This window comes from Dendrobium catenatum, unplaced genomic scaffold, assembly GCF_001605985.2.
Source record: "Dendrobium catenatum unplaced genomic scaffold, ASM160598v2 fragScaff_scaffold_1220, whole genome shotgun sequence".
Lineage (NCBI taxonomy): Eukaryota > Viridiplantae > Streptophyta > Magnoliopsida > Asparagales > Orchidaceae > Dendrobium > Dendrobium catenatum.
In genome coordinates this window covers 2731042-2748698 of record NW_021319682.1, presented here as the reverse complement: position 1 = coordinate 2748698, position 17657 = coordinate 2731042, and the positions used below count along the sequence as shown (strand labels likewise).

The following is a 17657-nucleotide window of genomic DNA, read 5'->3' as shown; positions in this document are numbered from 1 at the left end:
CCTCTCTTTTGTCACATTATCTTCTTTTAGTTAAGTGAACTCCATAGGGAATCAAATTGAATATTATAAATAGGAAAACTATTTGGTTTATTTTCACCCTAAATTCAGTTCACTTAGTATGTCCTTGAAGACTTTTTTAGGAGAGTCATAGGAATAAAGAGGAGGTCATGGCTAGTTGTTAAATTCATCACGCGAACTGTGACAAATGAGCCAATCAAATGTTCTTCTTCCAACATCTTCTTTGTCTCTATAATTTACTATATTATAGATGTAGTGTTTGCACTTTGTTGCATCAATCTTATACTATGCTATGTTATAGCCAATGGATTGGATTGTGTGATATCCATCACAAGGTAAACAATATTTGAGTTATATTGATAATTATTCAAATATAGTTCGATATTGGAACCTTCAACCATTATGTTCGAATGATTTTAAATTATATTAGAAATGATTTGTTTTAATTAGATTTAAATTAGAATTTGATTTTTAATAGAACAAAATAGAAAAAAATGTATTCATGTAACAGATCTCACGAATTGAGTTAAAGACTTAATGTGGTTGTTGTTGTTTATGTTAAATTTGTTCAAATACTAATCAATTTCATTCGAGACAAGCTTCAAATAAGTTGTTTGCAATTAAAAATAGGATATTTTAATCCAAAACAAAACAAAAAAAACAAAGATATATTTTCTAAGAAAACAAACAATAACATATTTAACCAATTATGGCTATTGTTAAACATATAAAAATCAAATGTCATGTATATGTCTTAAATTGGGTGGATGTGCATAAGTCAAAAACTTTTAACTGATTATTGACATTATACATGTAAGTAAGGCTTCATTTGAGACAACTTTCTTACTGTTTTATTTTTCAGATCAAGTTTGTCTTCAACGTCCCTAGTTTCAACATGGGCTCTTAATTTTTTGTTGCTTTTGATAAAATTTTATACTATAAAAGTGCTTCCCTTCAACACTTTAAAAAAACTTACTTTAGTCAAGACATTTTTATAACCACATTTATAAAGAAAATGCAACCGTCTCATACAGACCCTCTCTCTCTCTCTCTCTCTCTCTCTCTCTAGAAAATATATATCTTTCTATAACCTTGAAGATAATACCACAATCTTTCCACATCTTATTTTCTCATTATTTAAAAATAAATCATAATGTTTTTTTTTTAAGTTATACTTAATAATCTAATGAAAATTTTACTTTTAGAAAATCCTAATGCAATTTACATCAATAGAAGCTTTAGCACCTCTTGAATTTGCAATCTTTGAATATCATCACAAATATAACTCCCATCCTTACACAAAACATGTCAAAAATCATAATGAATATTTCAAACTCTGAGCCTCAAGCTTGAGCTTTATAAAATCATATTTTTAACATTTATTATAAAATTCTGATATTACTACACAGTATTTTTATAAAATCTATACATAAAATAATTAATAATAAAAATAGTTGAGTAATACCAGGGCTATACCGAAACTTGAACATGCATGCCAAAAAAAAACAAAAAACATATAAGATTTGCTAGAATTATTTAATATTTATACTTATATACAAAAATAAAGTAAATTATTATAATTAAAAATATTACCTTTTTGACAAAATAATCAAACTGGCCTGTCTGCATTTCGAACAATTATTAGGTCTGGACAACGGACATAACTCTACATCCGGAGGCCAATAACATGTCGCCACATCCTTTTACCACGCGGCCCGACAATCCGACTCGGACCGGAACCCGATATTGCTATGTTCGCGTATTGCTTGGTATTGCTAGGTATTGTTAGGTATTGCTTGACAATAACGAAAAATACCGTTCTATCAAGACCAATACCTAACAATACCGAGCAATACCTAGCAATACCTAGTAAAACCGGGGTATTGCTTGGTATTGCTAGTTATTAGTCTTCACATAATGATATTTCTCGTTATTATAGAGAAATATCTAGCAATACCTCCGTCTGCACAAATCAGCCAATACATAATAATCTCGGGCACGGTCTGGGTTGAGTCGTCGGGCCGCGCTGTAAAGAGTAAGGGCACGTGGCATCATTTTACTAGCGTCCGAATGTAGAGCTACGTGAGGACTCCAGACCAAATAAAAATTCATGTATTTCAACGCTGAACGAGTCTATTCCCGTCCACATGTTAGCATTTTAGTATTTTACATAATAAATAATAATTTATAAAAAAAAGTACTTGTCCTACAGTATTAAGTTACTGAGAATAATTACAGTTTCCTGTCAATTCAGAAAACTGTAATACTAAATTGTTCAAACTCTTGAAAGCAACCATTTGTGTATTTACAACAAAACCATAGAGATAGTCAGCAAAGCAAGCACTAAATAAAACTATGCAAATCGAAAATGTTAAAAATGTCAGCTTTTAGTAGGAAAAAGATGTTAACATCGAAGAAAATGAATTTGGTAATAATATAGAAGCCAACAAAAAATTACAAATGAATGCTTTCATATATCAAGATATTCGAATCAAATTTGAGTAAGATAAGACATTTAAGCTTTATTTGAGACAATTTTTTTACAAAGATTCCTAGTCTAAAAAAAATTTTGTACAAAATAATTGCTTTAGAAAACGGTAAGAAAGTCGTTCCAAATGAAGCCTTAGAGCCATTTAGGCATTTAGGCTTCGTTTGAGACGACTTTCTTGATGCTTCTTAAAACAATTTTTTTAGCATAAAAACTTAATTTTTTGTATTAGAAAACTATTTTAAAAAGCATTAAGACAGCCGTCCCTAAATTGGGACTAAGTTTTCGTTTGGGACAACTTTTTTATTGCTTCTTAAAACTGCTTTTTAATTTAAAAATTAAAATTTTTATACTAGAAAACTGCTTCAAGATGCAATAAGAAAGTCCTCCGAAATGAAACCTTATTTCGATTCGTAGATCCAAACTAAATTTTAGTCAAATTAATTTCAAAGTAAATCTAATAGTTTCAAACTCGTTCAGATAAAAAAATTGATTAAAATATTCTAAGATAAATATTATATATATATATAGAGAGAGAGAGAGAGAGGTGGGATATCATGTCACTGCTGAAATGTTCAGTGACCTGATTATAGGAGAAGATTGTTTGTCTAAGGTCAAAGGAGAAATTATTCTTTGCGGAGATCATACGCAGAAGTCGTCCGGAGACCAATCAGAATGCCCCACGTCAGCAATACCAAACTGCGGTACCGAATAAGGGGTGATGTGGCGCATTCTGATTGGTCTCCAGACGACATTCGACGTCCGCACAATATAATTAATAAGGTCAAAGGGTGACCAAACAAGGAAAAAAGTATGATATAATTGTAAGGTAAAATGCATACCTCCTTGGCGACTAACTACCAAGTTTTAACATTACAACACATGATTATATAAACTCAAGCCTTTTCTCCCGGTACTTGGCTTGCTCATTATTCTGCAACAACCACATGTTAATAATATATAACATAAAGCTAATTGCGAAAGCCTAGATCAAGACAACTCTCATCAAACAACTTACCATAATTTCCTAAAGCAAGAGAAGAAATTTCATCCTCTCGCCAAAACCAGTCCTCGTACTTGTACCATCTCATGAGGCCTTCATCTCTGCTTATTCTGTCACAAGCAATACAAGAGCTACTTTGGCAGTGAAAAAACTCACGCAATCTGGCAGTCTTGTCTCGTATATTTCCATCTAACTCTTTAAAAACCTTCTTCTTTCCAGTTGGAGTAAGATTCTCCAGTAACAAGCAGTGAGACATGTTCAGGACCTCAAGATGATCCATGCAGTCCAAGATGAACAAAAGTGCTTCCTTGGTTAATATGGAGCAGCGGACGCTTAAGACTCGGAGATTCGGAAGGTTGGTGGCAATGGCAAAAGCGAAGTTGACATCAAAAGTGCCCATGACCTTCAACTGTGAAAAGTTTTTGCAGCTCCTGCTTATTTCCTCCATTATGTATGATGGATGTGCAATGCTGGGCATTGTTAGAGATTCCAGTTCTTCCCATATTCGAACAGCATGGCATATTCCATTTTTTGTGATGCGATTCCACGCAGGCATAACAAGTCTCCTCAGATGAGGGCAACTGTTTCATGAGCATACAAAGTTGATCACCAATGAGGTATACAGTTGGTCATAATATTAAGAGGTTTGGTTGGGACAGTTGTAACTATTAGTAAAAATTCTGTAGATTTTTTATGAAAAAGTAGGGAAACATCTTTCTTACTACTCACACGGGCAGCGAATTTGATTGTAAATCACATAAACTTATAAAAAGCAATAAAAAAGTATAATCAAATAGAACTGTAACATATGTTTGGACAACAAAATTATAAAAAACTGTCTCAAACAGGAAAGATTATTATGCACAGCCACCAGACGAGAGAACCATCCGGTACCCTCTTGGTACCGAGCGTCGGTATACTTTTGGGGTGACGTGACGCATTTTTGTTGGCCTCTGGATGACGTCCGGACTCCGCACAAAATAAAAATTCCTCAAACAGGCCCTAACATTCCGCTAAAATTTTTCAGTAAATTCGTAACAGTGAACTGCAACCAGGGCTACTGTAATACATTGAATAAGCATCACAACACTGAAGGGTTATATGTATTTCCATCTCCTAGATTAATTCCATAAATTATTTAGTTTTTCTAAGAATTGCATAATTTTTTCCATCCAGAAAAATTTCACGAAGTAGTGACGGTGGCTAATAGAGCACACTTTTCTCTTGAAAAAAAGGTTACAAATTTACAAAACCTTTCCTCAGAACTTAAAAAAGTCATTTGAAACAGGTTTTTAGTAAAACTTTGGACAAGAAATAGGTATTTCAAGAATATCATGTTCAATCGATGAAGTCACAATCATGATTGCCATTGAATGATTCAGATCAAACAACCACCATGGTAATGCATTTTAGCATAAAGCAGCTACTATTATGCAGTTGCAACAATTCATTGAATCTGCTACCAACAAATCTCAGAAAACAATTGAAGCAGGAAAAAAAATCTAAGGAAAATTCATGAAATTTGCACAGGATTGAACATTTAAAGAATGCTGGTTAATTAATCTTACAAGTACCTTTCCGCAACGTAACTGAGATGTTCATCCCGCATGTATAGATTGAAATGGAATATTAAGCACGTCACAGCTCCTCTACTAAGAGACATTGCAATCCTCAAGGCTTTCATCAACTTCCTATCAGATCTGTCATCCACCCAAATGTACGGTGAAGCTCTTGTCTGTATGAAGTTGGATTTCAGCAGACCTAGATCAAGGGTGTTCCAAAGTAGAGGATCCGAACAAGCAGAGCGCCATGCATGGCAGACTTGAGCAACTGGAGCCAGTTCAATCATGTTTAACTCCTTGAATATCTTGACTAGGACATCAGTTTCCATGTCTTCCCATCTCCTCGATGAAGATTTAATTTCGGCCATCCTTGTCAAATAAGGATTCTGAGAGAAAACAAATGGTCATCTCATAAGTTTAATTCATTATGGCAACAAATGTCCCGAGCAAAAAGAGAAGGGCAACAGTAGGTTTGGTTCATTTTAGCGAGGGATGAAACCATAATGAATGATTCACCAAAGGTAAGGATTCCCCCAACACCTTCACCCAACCAAGCCAACTGAAACCATAACCGGAAAAAAAACAAAGCTTGCAACTGGAAATGGCCACAGAAACATTGAAATTCTCAGGCACAAAATCGACAGATCAATTTAGCTCATCTACTTAAACTGTTTCATGATAGGACATCTAGTCATAGCAACATCCACAAATTCAAATAAGAATTAGTGGGGATCTAGTATGAACCAAACAATAATAGCATCAGCAGCTCAGGTGTTTGCCCAGACACAAGCAACGAAGAAACACCTCACATGCGTTGGTGAAAAATAGAGGGATTAAAAAAAAAGAGGGTGTTTGAGAGGGAGAAGGGAATGATAGCAGAAGAGGGAGGGGTAAAGAGAGATATGGAGGGGTGTAAGATGTCTAATCACAGCCAAACTTCACTTTATTAATTTAAATAAAATAAAGGGAGAATTGTTTTAAGGTTCTAGAGCTTACCTTCATTTATTTTTCATCTTGTCTTTTACAAATTGAAAATATTAGCTCTTTTCAGAGTAGAAATTTCTTTTTGAATCTTTGGATCTGTTCACTTTATGGTAGCAAATGGCTACTAAAAAAACCAGATCTTGTTATTACCAGATATCTGTTGAATTCACTTTTAATTTCATTATTGTTTGACGGCATCCGATTATTAAAAAAATATATTCGGTTATTGCTAGACATATAGTAATAACAAGATGTAAGGAAGCAATGAAGAGATATTTTCAGCAAAAAACAGATTCAAAGAAGGCAGTGGGTAGAGGGCCATTGGAATGGGCGGATAGTAGTTGTGCCTCGTAGTATGCATGTGAGGAAAAAGAGTAAGATGCATTTAGTATCAGAAATAGTTATTATATCAAATTTAAAACTTAAATATAATAGGCATAAAAATAATACAAATTAGTCAAAGAACACAAAATTAAATAGTGGTCAGCCACAGGATCAAAGGAAAGAAATTAATCTAAAATAAATGACCAGTTCCGACTCAGATAAATCTCCCCTAAAATAAATGACCTAGCCAACAAGCATACTCACAATTACTGGAAGAGGAAAGGATGCGTGATGCTCAATATGAACAATAAGAATGATTGGTGAAGCATCAAATTAAGGCTTTGTTTGGGACAACTTTTGTACTGCTTCCTAAAATGTCTTTCTAGTATAAAATTTTATAATTTAAAAAAATTTTATGCTAAAAAGTCGTTTTAGAAAGCAACAAAAAAAGCTGCCACAAACGAAGCCTAAGTATGTGAACCATAGTCAAGAAGTTTCCATCATAGCCATCATTAATGTTATCCCAACCATTTGGGGTCATCAGCTGCAACAAAGAATAGCATCCCTAACCCCAATAATAATAATAATAATAATAAATAGCATCCCTAACCCCACCTAAAGAAAGATATCCACATAAACAAATTAGAAGCATTAGCATTCTCTTACATATGCCCTATTTGGATAATTTTGCAGATTTCAAGAGAAACCCTTGGGTTTCATAAGAAGGTTTACAACCATTAGCAACTTAATAAAGGCCGCTAAAACATCTCTGTTTATTTGCTAAAACAAGGCTTACCGAACTAGCTTACCAGCATACTAAAAATCTACACATTAAACAGCCAAAGATCACCATGAAGCATAAAATATAACACTTCAAATTTACGTCTAATGTCAAAGTCCAAACATTCTACAACAATTCCATATATTAAAGGGCAAACATTATAATAATGCATGTAAAAAATAAGAGCTAAATAATCAAGAGATTTACATGGTTAAAAAAGCAAAAATAATCAATATGAAGAAGTTAATACGCACAAGGAAAATGTTAACCATAATGTTCAGGCAACCAAAAGGAACACTATGTTAATACTAATGAAGGTAGATTATGCACTAATAAGCATTACTTAAGTTTCAACAAAATTCATAAAATAAATAAAAATGGAATTAACAAATAACAAATATCAAGAAAGCCTTGGCATAGGAAGAGACAACAAGCATCCACAAAACACCAGGCGTTTCTCGTGCACCAGTTCCGACTCGGATTCCCTCTATGCTCATGCATGTACTAGTTAAACCTCATGCTATCAAGTATACATTTTAATTATCACTCCAGGAAAAAAAGTGGTAAAAAAGCAAATGACATCAAATGAACGGGTAAGATAAAAACGGTAAAAAGCTAACCAAGCTATCCTGCTAACCTGACTAAATGTCATTTTAAATAAATTAATATGTGAAATATAGGGGAGAAATAGAAATGAAAATGTAATCTACAAATATTTTTTGTATGATATGAGAAATGTGATATGAACATGTGAGAAATGTATGGGGAAAAATGAACTCGGTAAACAATATTCTTTGGAAACAAAACTTGGTTAGCAAAGAAAATAAAAGCGTAAAAAGCATTGAAAGGTGAAAAAATCATTTCATCACTCCGGAATTGAGATGTTAAGCAAATAAATTTCCAAAATCAAAGGAAAGAAAAAGCAAAGTTGATTTAATCACTTTGCATTGCTAAGACAATTGAACAAAACAAAATCTTATGAATTGGAACTGAAAATGGAAAATCCAAAATGGGAACAAAATCAACAGGTAAAATAAAAGATAACATAGGACATACTAAAAAACAAAAGCAAAAAGCAAGAAAGTGAGAGAATTAGATGGAAACAATTATAGAATTGTTAGAATGGCCAGTGGATGGGAGATGATGAGGAAGGCCCCATGAATTGCATAAGAAACTAGATGGAAGAGACATTTTCAAAAGAATAAAAGATGATCGAACAGACGTGTAAGCTAATCCAACTATTCTGCTAAAAAGAAGAAATTTTAAAAATATATTCATCGTTTCTATAAATGCTGAGATATAAAGTTCAAGATGGATTATCCCAAGCTTTCAAATATTGCCTTTGCTTAATGAAATTTGTTAAAGGGAACACAACAAGACGGCAGAAACCTTAAGGAAAAATATGAATAAACAACAAACATATCAATAATAAGACGGCAGACGATTTCAAAATTAATCAAATTATATAAGAAATTCAGAAAGATGGGCAAGTTATTAGCATGCATGGATTCATCAAAACGTACATTACTCAGGGCTAGGTAGCACTGCCAATCATTTCTGACGAAATCCTCAACTTAGGAATCCTGGGTTTTCCCACCCAGAGGCTAATCACAAACTAGAACTATCGAATTCAAAGCTCAGTAATGAGCTTCTTCCAAAATTTTAACCAATTCTAACTTTTATCTAAGGTTCCTCGCAAAATTTACATGTTTGATAAACAAAAATTCAAAAAAAATGGGCCTGAGTTTACCTAGCTCAAAACTCGATACGAAGAGACAAAAGATCGGAATGGAACAAGATCCCCACGTTCTTTAATAAAGTCCTTTGCTGTAAATGGAGGAGAATGTGAGAACAAGAAAGGGGAATGGGAAAAATAAGAAAGTGGAAGAGAAGTATTATGCCTCCAAAATAAGATGTTCTTTAACCCACGATACACACCGGAGGTGCCTCCGGCGAAAACAACTTCCGGCGAACACCTCAGTGGCGGCGCAGCCGTCCGATCTGGCCGCCAATCGCTCTCCAGCTTCGTCTCACGCTCCGCTCTGTATCGGAATATCCGGATCCCGAGGTCGAACCGACAGCTCCCCTGTTAACCAACTCCTAACCAAGCGGCGTGTTTCTCTTTGCCTCGCTTGGTTAGTTTGGGCTAACAGAAACGAGAACTTATTAGGTCCGGTCAATCCAGTGAGATCGCGTCACGTACTCTTACTTTTTGCGGTGCGGCCCGAAGATTTGACCCGGACCGGAACCCGGGAATGCTATGTTCGCATATTGCTAGGTATTACTCGGTATTGCTAGATATTGCTTGGCAATAACGAGAAATACTGCTCTGTGAAGGTATTGCAATACCGAGTTTTTCTAGAAAAATTCGGTATTGCTCGGTATTTGTCTTCACATAATGGTATTTCTCGTTATTGCCGAACAAAATCGACAAATACTTAACAATACCGGGTTGTCATGGATTTAAAAAACGCACGTGCGACATACCCACTATTCGTCGGGTCGGGTCCGCAGTTTTGTGCTTGCTACGTGACGCGATCTCAGTGCCGGCCCGAACGTAGCTCTACGTCCGTTCACCGGACCAAATAAAAGTTCAACAGAAACAACTCAGGCCAACAATTATTAAAAATGAAAAATAAAAAATAAAAAAAATTTGCACTCAAATATTCTGATATATGACCTCATTATTATTGAATTTATATTGAAATTAATTATACATTAATAAATATTCCATAGCCATATTGTAAATCCAAATGCAAAGAAACCAATAAAATTCGTCATAATATTTTGATCCAAAATTTTTTCGTAAAAATTAAACGATTTTTATTTATCTAAGCCCTAGATATTTTTAATTGCTTAAATAATATTACAAATTTACAATTGTTGTCTCTTGGGATATTCGCAGCGGTAGAGAAATATAAAGTTTAATGTCTCAGCTTTGTACGAAGATCCAACACAAAATCAGATAAAAGAGATGGTGCGATATTTATAAGAGAAACCAAGATTTTTATATGGAAAACCATAAAAAGGGAAAAAATCATTGGGCCTAGCATAGTTTGAATGCATCCACTAGTATTTGCACTTGATTACAAATGAGGTTCTTCATTGGAGGGATGGCTTTGGTTTGACGTAACAAATATAGATCATATAGAATGACATTACACGGTAGAAATTGGAAGAATCAATATTGATATGTTAGTTTGGTTGACATGATCATAGTCGGCGGACGGCGGAGGTCAAAAGACTATATTTGGGCGACGGCGGTCGGAAGGACTGTAATCAGCGGGCGACGGAGGTCTGAATGATCGTTGTATGACAAGCGATAGAGGTCGGAAAGACCATAATCGATAGGTGACGGAGGTCAAAATGACCATTATCTGACTACGGATGTCAGAAGGGTCATTGTCGAGTGGAAGTCCAAGAATGATGGGAAGCCGGGTGGAAGTTTGGCGTCAGTCGACGGCAGAGTGGAAGTCCGACATCAGTCGGTGGCTGCGCATAAATCCGGCTTGAGTTGGTGGCATGGCAGAAATCCGACGTTAGTCGGTGGCTGGGCAAATCCAACTTTTGTCGGTGCCGGGCGGAAATACAACGTTAGTTCATGGCCGGCCAGAAATCCAACGATAATTTTTGATGATATATCAACAATAAACAATTATTTATTCTAATATATTCTTAATTCTATTGTCGAGCAAAAAAATTATTTTTATTGTATGATTATTATTTTTTGAATATATTGTATGATTTGGATGCTGTCAATAAGATTTTATTTATTGTAATACATTATTCTTTGATATGTAGCACTGCCATTTTTTAAACCAAAGGCCATTATGTTATAATAGTATAATTCATTGTCTAAGCTAAACATCAACTTCTCATAGTCAATCAGATACATTTTGATTTAATGATATCACTCAATCACATGTTCGTATTCATTCACAATGTTTATATTAATAGTAAGCTTATTTTTTTGGCTAAAAATAATCCTTCGGAAATTTTGTCGTCGGATTAATTCCACCAGAAATATTTCCGACAAATTATTATGCACCAGAAGGACTTTTCAGATGTGCTTTTTACCATCGGGAGAAAAATTCTTTGGAAATCCGCTGGAAATATCAATTTCCGACGGATTTTGACCGCCGATAGCACATTATTTTCCTGTAGTGTCACGACGACAAGTGAGGGTGTGAACAAAATTGCAATTTAATATATTTAAATTTTCGTTTCAGTGTGTGGCGCCACGATGCCCAAGGAAGTCAGTGCCATTGCGCTGCATGCTAAATCAAGAATTATTGTACAATAGAACATTAAGTGCCGTAACGAAAATTTTTACGGTGTCATTGTACTCTAAAGCACAATGCTGAATGAGTTTAGTTCAGATGGAAATGCATATTTTCATTTAAAATATATTTTAATAATTATCAGTTTGTTACAACAATTGTCCATGTTGTATTAAAATGAGTCATACCAACTATACATGTCATGCTAAATAAAGCATTATCAAATATGTATATCATTTATTATTCTCTAAATTAGATGTAATAAGCAGTCATTATTTCATTAGTATGTTATCTTACTTGAATTTGGGGAACATGCATCAATTTATAAAATGTTTAGTGAAAATCCAATATGATCATATTAAGAGATGTTGAATGAGCAGGTCCACAACATAAAAGTTACATGATAAAAATTTATGAAAAATCAAAATATCACATCTTTTATCATTTCTAACCAAATTAAATTTTAGAAATCCTATATAAATCAAAATTATCGAAGACAAAGGTAAGGTAACGATAGTCTATCTTGAAATAAGTAATTTGTGTAACTGATTTGATGGACAGAATCAGCCCGTACGTAAACCCTTTGAACTCCTCTTCTCTCTCATTATGCTCTTCTCTTTTTTCCTTTCCTTCTCTTCTTCCTCGCCGCGACAAAATGAGGATAAATGAAATGATTTGTAATTTTTATTAAGTCTTGATAATGGATTTATATATTTGTCTAAAATTCTGAATTAACAAAACTTCACTTTTCCCATTGCGTTTCCCCCCAAGGAAAAATCTCAACTTGCCAATTTTCATTCTAATTTCAATTCACATGTCTCTTATTGACCCTAATAAATATAAACATGATTGTAAACACCTTAGAAAATATCAATAATTCCAAATGATATTTTAAATCTTATCATGTTTAATTTGGATAATCGGGTGATCCAATCACTGTAGAAGTAGTTATTACAGTACACCCACCTATCAAAGGGATGAGTACTCTGATGGGTTGATCTCTTATGATCATGATAATATCTTCTCCCAGCCTCCCTAACTCCTAATGCGAGTTCTTTAGTCCTTGGAAAATTGTCAAAATTGTTCTCTTCTCCTTATTGGCCACAATTGAAGCACCAATCTCTATGTTATACTCGGCATTAATATGATTGATGGCGAGTTCGAGCAACTCATCTTTTGTTTAGAGTTTGTTCGACCATCTCTGATGAGAAAACAGATTATGATTCATGACTATTTGAGAGGACAAAACTATAACAACTTAATAGGGCTTGTCATCATCCCTCATTAATCACCTTTGAACCAAAGAGCATAGATGCTCTTCACTCTACATTTAGAAATCACTGCAACATAAATATTTATAAAACATTTGTAATTATAGCCTTAATCTTGAGTTTTATCTATCCCAAAAGATAAAAATTGCGATTAGGATTTTTAGCTATGGAAAATCTTGAAATTAGGTTTACACATCACTCTCATGTGAGCAAAATCTCTTTGTAATGCATTACGACTATTTAGCCTACTTACTATAAATAATTTGCATTTTATATTCTCACAAGTCTGAGATTCATATTTTTAAAGCTCATGCTTCAATTTGTTGATGCCATTCTTTTTGCTGATATCCTCAATTTTTGCTCTAAGAAGTGTTATCACTTAGGCTTCGTTAGGAATGGCTTTTTACTGTTTCTTGAAACAGCTTTTTAGTACAAAAAATTTTAATTTTATACTAAAAAATTGTTTTAAAAAGCAATTTGAAAGTCATCCCTAACGAGCCTTAATTACTTGGAAATTCCTTTCCAATCTACAAGACAAAAAAAATGCAAAAATTGCTCCCTATCAATAAAAAAAGTTAAAAATCTAAAAGAAAATAAATTTATTTGATATGATATTAGTCACTTGTTGTTATTTGGATAATAAAGACAATGGTAGAGGACTCCTGAAGAATAAGAATGCTCTAGAACTACAGGTGGCTCTTAATGTGAACATCAAAGACTATTTCTCTTAAATAGGCTCTATCTTATTATGGGTGGTTGAAATATTTTGTAGTTGTAGTTTTCAAATTTTTAGTTTTTTTATTGATCCTTTTCATAATATTCTCTTACCTTCTTATGCAAAGAATTATTACTCTTTTTTTTTTTTAAATAAAAAGAGGTTGACATGCATTTTTCCTCCATAAAATGGAATAAAATAAAGTAAATGTGAATATTGGACTAGTATTTATATATTTTTTTTTATTGTGCGTCATACTTAAAATATTTGCTGCTAAAGAGCGGCAATGATCGAACAAAATACAAAATCTCAACCAAATAGAGTAAGAGGTATATATGATGTATAATTATTCATACATAATTTCAATTATATACATGACATAGAATTGTCATGTTGAGTTGACGTACTTGACAGTCCGAGCTATACTTGCTAGTTTGATCGATATTAATAGCTTGACCTAAGGTCATTTCCTGTATGGGTGTCAATTATTGACACGATCTGATAATCCGGTTCGGGTCGACCCATTTGTTCGACCCGTTTAACAAACTGGTTGTGTTCGGGTTTTATTTTTCAACCTGTTAAAGAAATGGTTTAAAGATGGGTTCGGGTCAATCCGGTAACTTGAAATTGACCCAAAATAGACTCGATAAACCTGACTCACCGCTTCACTTTTCTTCAATCTTGAACCTCACGTGACGCGTATGTGCGTTCGCATGCAGTCGCCCTGCTATCCCCGCACTGTTGGTCTGACGGTCTGGTGTCCCGCTGCTCCCGCCTGACTCGCAGAAGCCGAGTGATTGGGTCGCCGACAGACCGGTTGACAGCAGTTCCAGCTGTCACACACTCCTGCTCAAACCGCACAGGCGCAATGGGAAGCAATTGAACTCGAGTACCCTCCCTCGCCCCGTCGAAGCGCTCGAACTAGCGGTAGCCTTGGCACAATACGCCAAACTCGCTTTAGGCACGTTCGAGAACCTCGTATTTCAAGTTTTACGCTGGTTGGGTCAGGTTAACCCGGTAATCCAACGAGTCGGGTCCGGGTTAGAAATCCTGACCTGTTTGCATAACCGGGTCGGCTTATGGTCAACCCGTTTAGATCCGGATCAATTCTGATTGGACTCAAACCTGACCCATTGACCCGTTTTGACGCCCCCTAATTTCATATCGAATCCCTCCATTCAACCGCCTAGATCAATCATTATCATGTCAGTAGCTACTTTGTTTGTGTATTATTTTCCTTATTAGGACCTGCTCGTTATTCTATCAATAGTTCCCATGATGACAACTACTCTCTCGATGTCTTTCTTTAACATTATCTAATCAACAGTAACTAGCCTTTCATTCCCTCTTCGACTTACAGCTTCCACCATGGATGCCACTAGATTGCCTTCTTATTGACACCCTCATCTTATGGCCAACATTTTGTTGTGTGATGTATTTTTTTTATCTATCAAGGTAGAATCGAATAATTATTAGGTCCGGACATCTGACGTAGCTCTACATTTGGACGTCAATAACATGTCGCCATGTCATCTTACTCTTTAATGTGCGGCCTGACAACACGACCCAGACCGGAACCCGGTATTGCTATGTTCGGGTATTGCTAGGTATTGCTCGGTATTGCTAGGTATTATTCGGTATTGCTTGGCAATAACGAGAAATACCACTTTGTCAAGACCAATACCTAGCAATACCGAGCAATACATAGCAATACCGAGCAATACCTAGCAAAACCGGGGTATTGCTAGATATTGCTCGGTATTGCTAGGTCTTGGTCTTGACAGATTGATATTTCTCGTTAATGCCGACCAATACCGAGCAATACACCGGTTTGCACAAATTAGCAATACATAGCAATATCGGGTCCGGGTCGTTGGGCCGCACGGTAAAGAGTAAGAGCACGCAACAACAAGTTATTGGCGTCCGGATGTAGAGCTACGTCAGGTGTCCGGACCTAATAATTATTCAGTAGAATCATCCCCCCTCATTGTATTATGCATGTAAACTATAAAGCCTAATCATAAATTATCCGGAGGTGTTGTTTGCATAACAAGTGGAAAGACTCTACGGCCTTGTGGTTGAAGAAAAATTATTATGTACGGATATCGGAATGTGTTCGGAGACCAACCATAATGCACCACGTCATTTTTTTGCTCAGTATCGGTGCCTGGTACCACTTTGTACCGGATGACATGACATGTTCTGATTGGTCTCCGAACCGTCTGGTGGTCCGCACAGAATAATTTATCGTGGTTGAGAGCTTTGACTCTCACTATGATAGGAGGAGTTCTACCACATTAATTTATGTTTTAGTCTTCACAATGTCTTAAAAAGAGCAACCAGGAGAAAAGGTGATGGGGACAATGATGTGCATTTTTTTGGTTTTGGACTTTTTTGTTCTCAAAGAAACTATGTTCTTCTAGACATAGAAACTTTTGGAATAGCCTTCTAGTATTTATTTATTTTTTAATTATAAATTCGTAAAATCTGAAGTTTGTTTGACATTTCAAACAATTTTTATATATTTTTTAATTATGTTTCTTGCCTAACTTTTAGAGATAATTTGGACATGTAGTTACAATTGTTTTACTATTTTTATAAGTTGTTCCACTAAAGTATGAAAAATTATAAGAAATTCATTATCATTTTTCTTAAAATTATAATATCATAATAAATTTAAAATCTTCATATTTTTCAAGCAACACAGGCCAAGCAAACAACATTCACAAAAAAAAAAGCTTTTCTCACTAGACAAATTAATTTCAAATTTTAATTGGGTTTACTTATAGAACCTAATTATTATACGGGTCCAACCCGAATTTGTTTAAAAGAGGTCTTCAAGAAATAAGAAGCCTATACAGATTGGAGGAAGAAGAGAACAGTTGGCTTATCACAAGGCTCATATCTTATATGTGTTTGCCTACACTTGCGCAAATTCACCTTACTTCTGTGTGTCGTCACTTTGCAAGTCTGGTTGTCTTGATTTCTCAAGACCTAGCCGCCTAATGCCCGAATAAGCCCTCATTAGTAAGTTCGCTAACCATCTCTAACTCCATCCCCAACAAGCCCATCAGCCTAGAGAGAGAGAGAAAAAATTTTATATTAATCCAAACATAAAATAGTATCATAACATCATTTCACAACTAACTAAATATTAAAAAAACATTTTGAATGCATTGATTTTTTTTTATATTAGATTTAAAATTAATTTGAATTCTAAAAAGTTGGAACTAAACAATCCTCATGAAAAACTCATTATGTTTATAAAAATTCGATTTAAAATTAAATTGTGGTAACATATGCACTCATTTGCCCCTAGAATGAAGGCAATTTGGCTTTATATGCCTAATAATATATGCAATTAACCAAATATCTATGATATATTTTTTGTTAGAGAAATATCCTAGGAAGTTTATTTTTGATAAAATTACTCTCAATGAGTGATAATATCTAGAATTCATGGAATATTTATAAAGTTAGAGCCTTCCAAAACTAGTTTAAATTAGTTTGAATCAATTTGAACCTAATTGAAACTCAAGTTCGAACCTAATTCAAACTTGATTTGAACCAGTGCTCGAACCTACCCCTAGCGAGCTCTTGTCAACGCCTTCCAGCCAATATTGGGCATGAAATCCTCTTCTCCTTCACATGATGTTGTCTCATCAATGTCTTTACCAAGCGAGCTTCGTCATGAATGTGATAGCCTATACAAGTCAAAATACGGACATTATTGTGAACTTCTTATCTCTTTTATATCTCAAGTTCAAACCTAATTCAACACCCTCCCTTTCTTCTTTATAACTTTGTTATTTAACTCCTAGTCTTTCACATGGCGCTGGTCTTATCACCCATTTGCTAGCAAGATCTCATCATCATTTTTTCACCTCTTCTTTATTCATCTAGTGGTTTTCATTCCCTAGTGAGATCTTGCCTTGAAATCCCCATCTCTTCTTCGTCCTTCAATGCCCTAACTAACGGGAAATCATAGCAACTTTTGATCTTTTCTTTGTTGGCATGCACGATTTTGTCAATATTTGTACGACTTTAAAGTGTTATATTATGTAAATAGAAGATTAGAAGTTAAATATGTAAATAGAAGATTCTGAACTTTATATATGTAGATTACCAACATCAAATTTACACACGAATTTAACAATTTTGAAATAATTCAAGTCGCAAAGATTTAATTGTTGGAGAAAGCTATTTTTTATGTTCGGACTATTTGGAATAG

General features: G+C 34.6%; 1 protein-coding gene across 7 annotated transcripts; it reads right to left on the bottom strand.

The window, feature by feature from the left end:
- Positions 1–3298: 3298 nt before the first annotated feature.
- Positions 3299–9292, bottom strand: LOC110104378 (F-box/LRR-repeat protein At3g48880). Of its 7 annotated transcripts, XM_020833458.2 has the most exons (5): positions 9062–9123; positions 8911–8987; positions 5084–5457; positions 3525–4090; positions 3299–3440 (listed from the first exon to the last, which is right to left on the bottom strand). In XM_020833458.2, exons 3-5 carry the CDS (start codon positions 5437–5439, stop codon positions 3436–3438), a joined length of 927 nt encoding a protein of 308 aa, XP_020689117.1. In that variant the 5' UTR covers positions 5440–5457; positions 8911–8987; positions 9062–9123; the 3' UTR covers positions 3299–3435. The 7 variants fall into 7 exon arrangements, with proteins under 7 accessions (XP_020689117.1, XP_020689115.1, XP_020689116.1 ...); XM_020833456.2 differs by having other exon boundaries at positions 3299–4090; positions 9099–9292; XM_020833457.2 differs by having other exon boundaries at positions 3299–4090; positions 8911–8982; positions 9099–9292.
- Positions 9293–17657: the final 8365 nt, after the last annotated feature.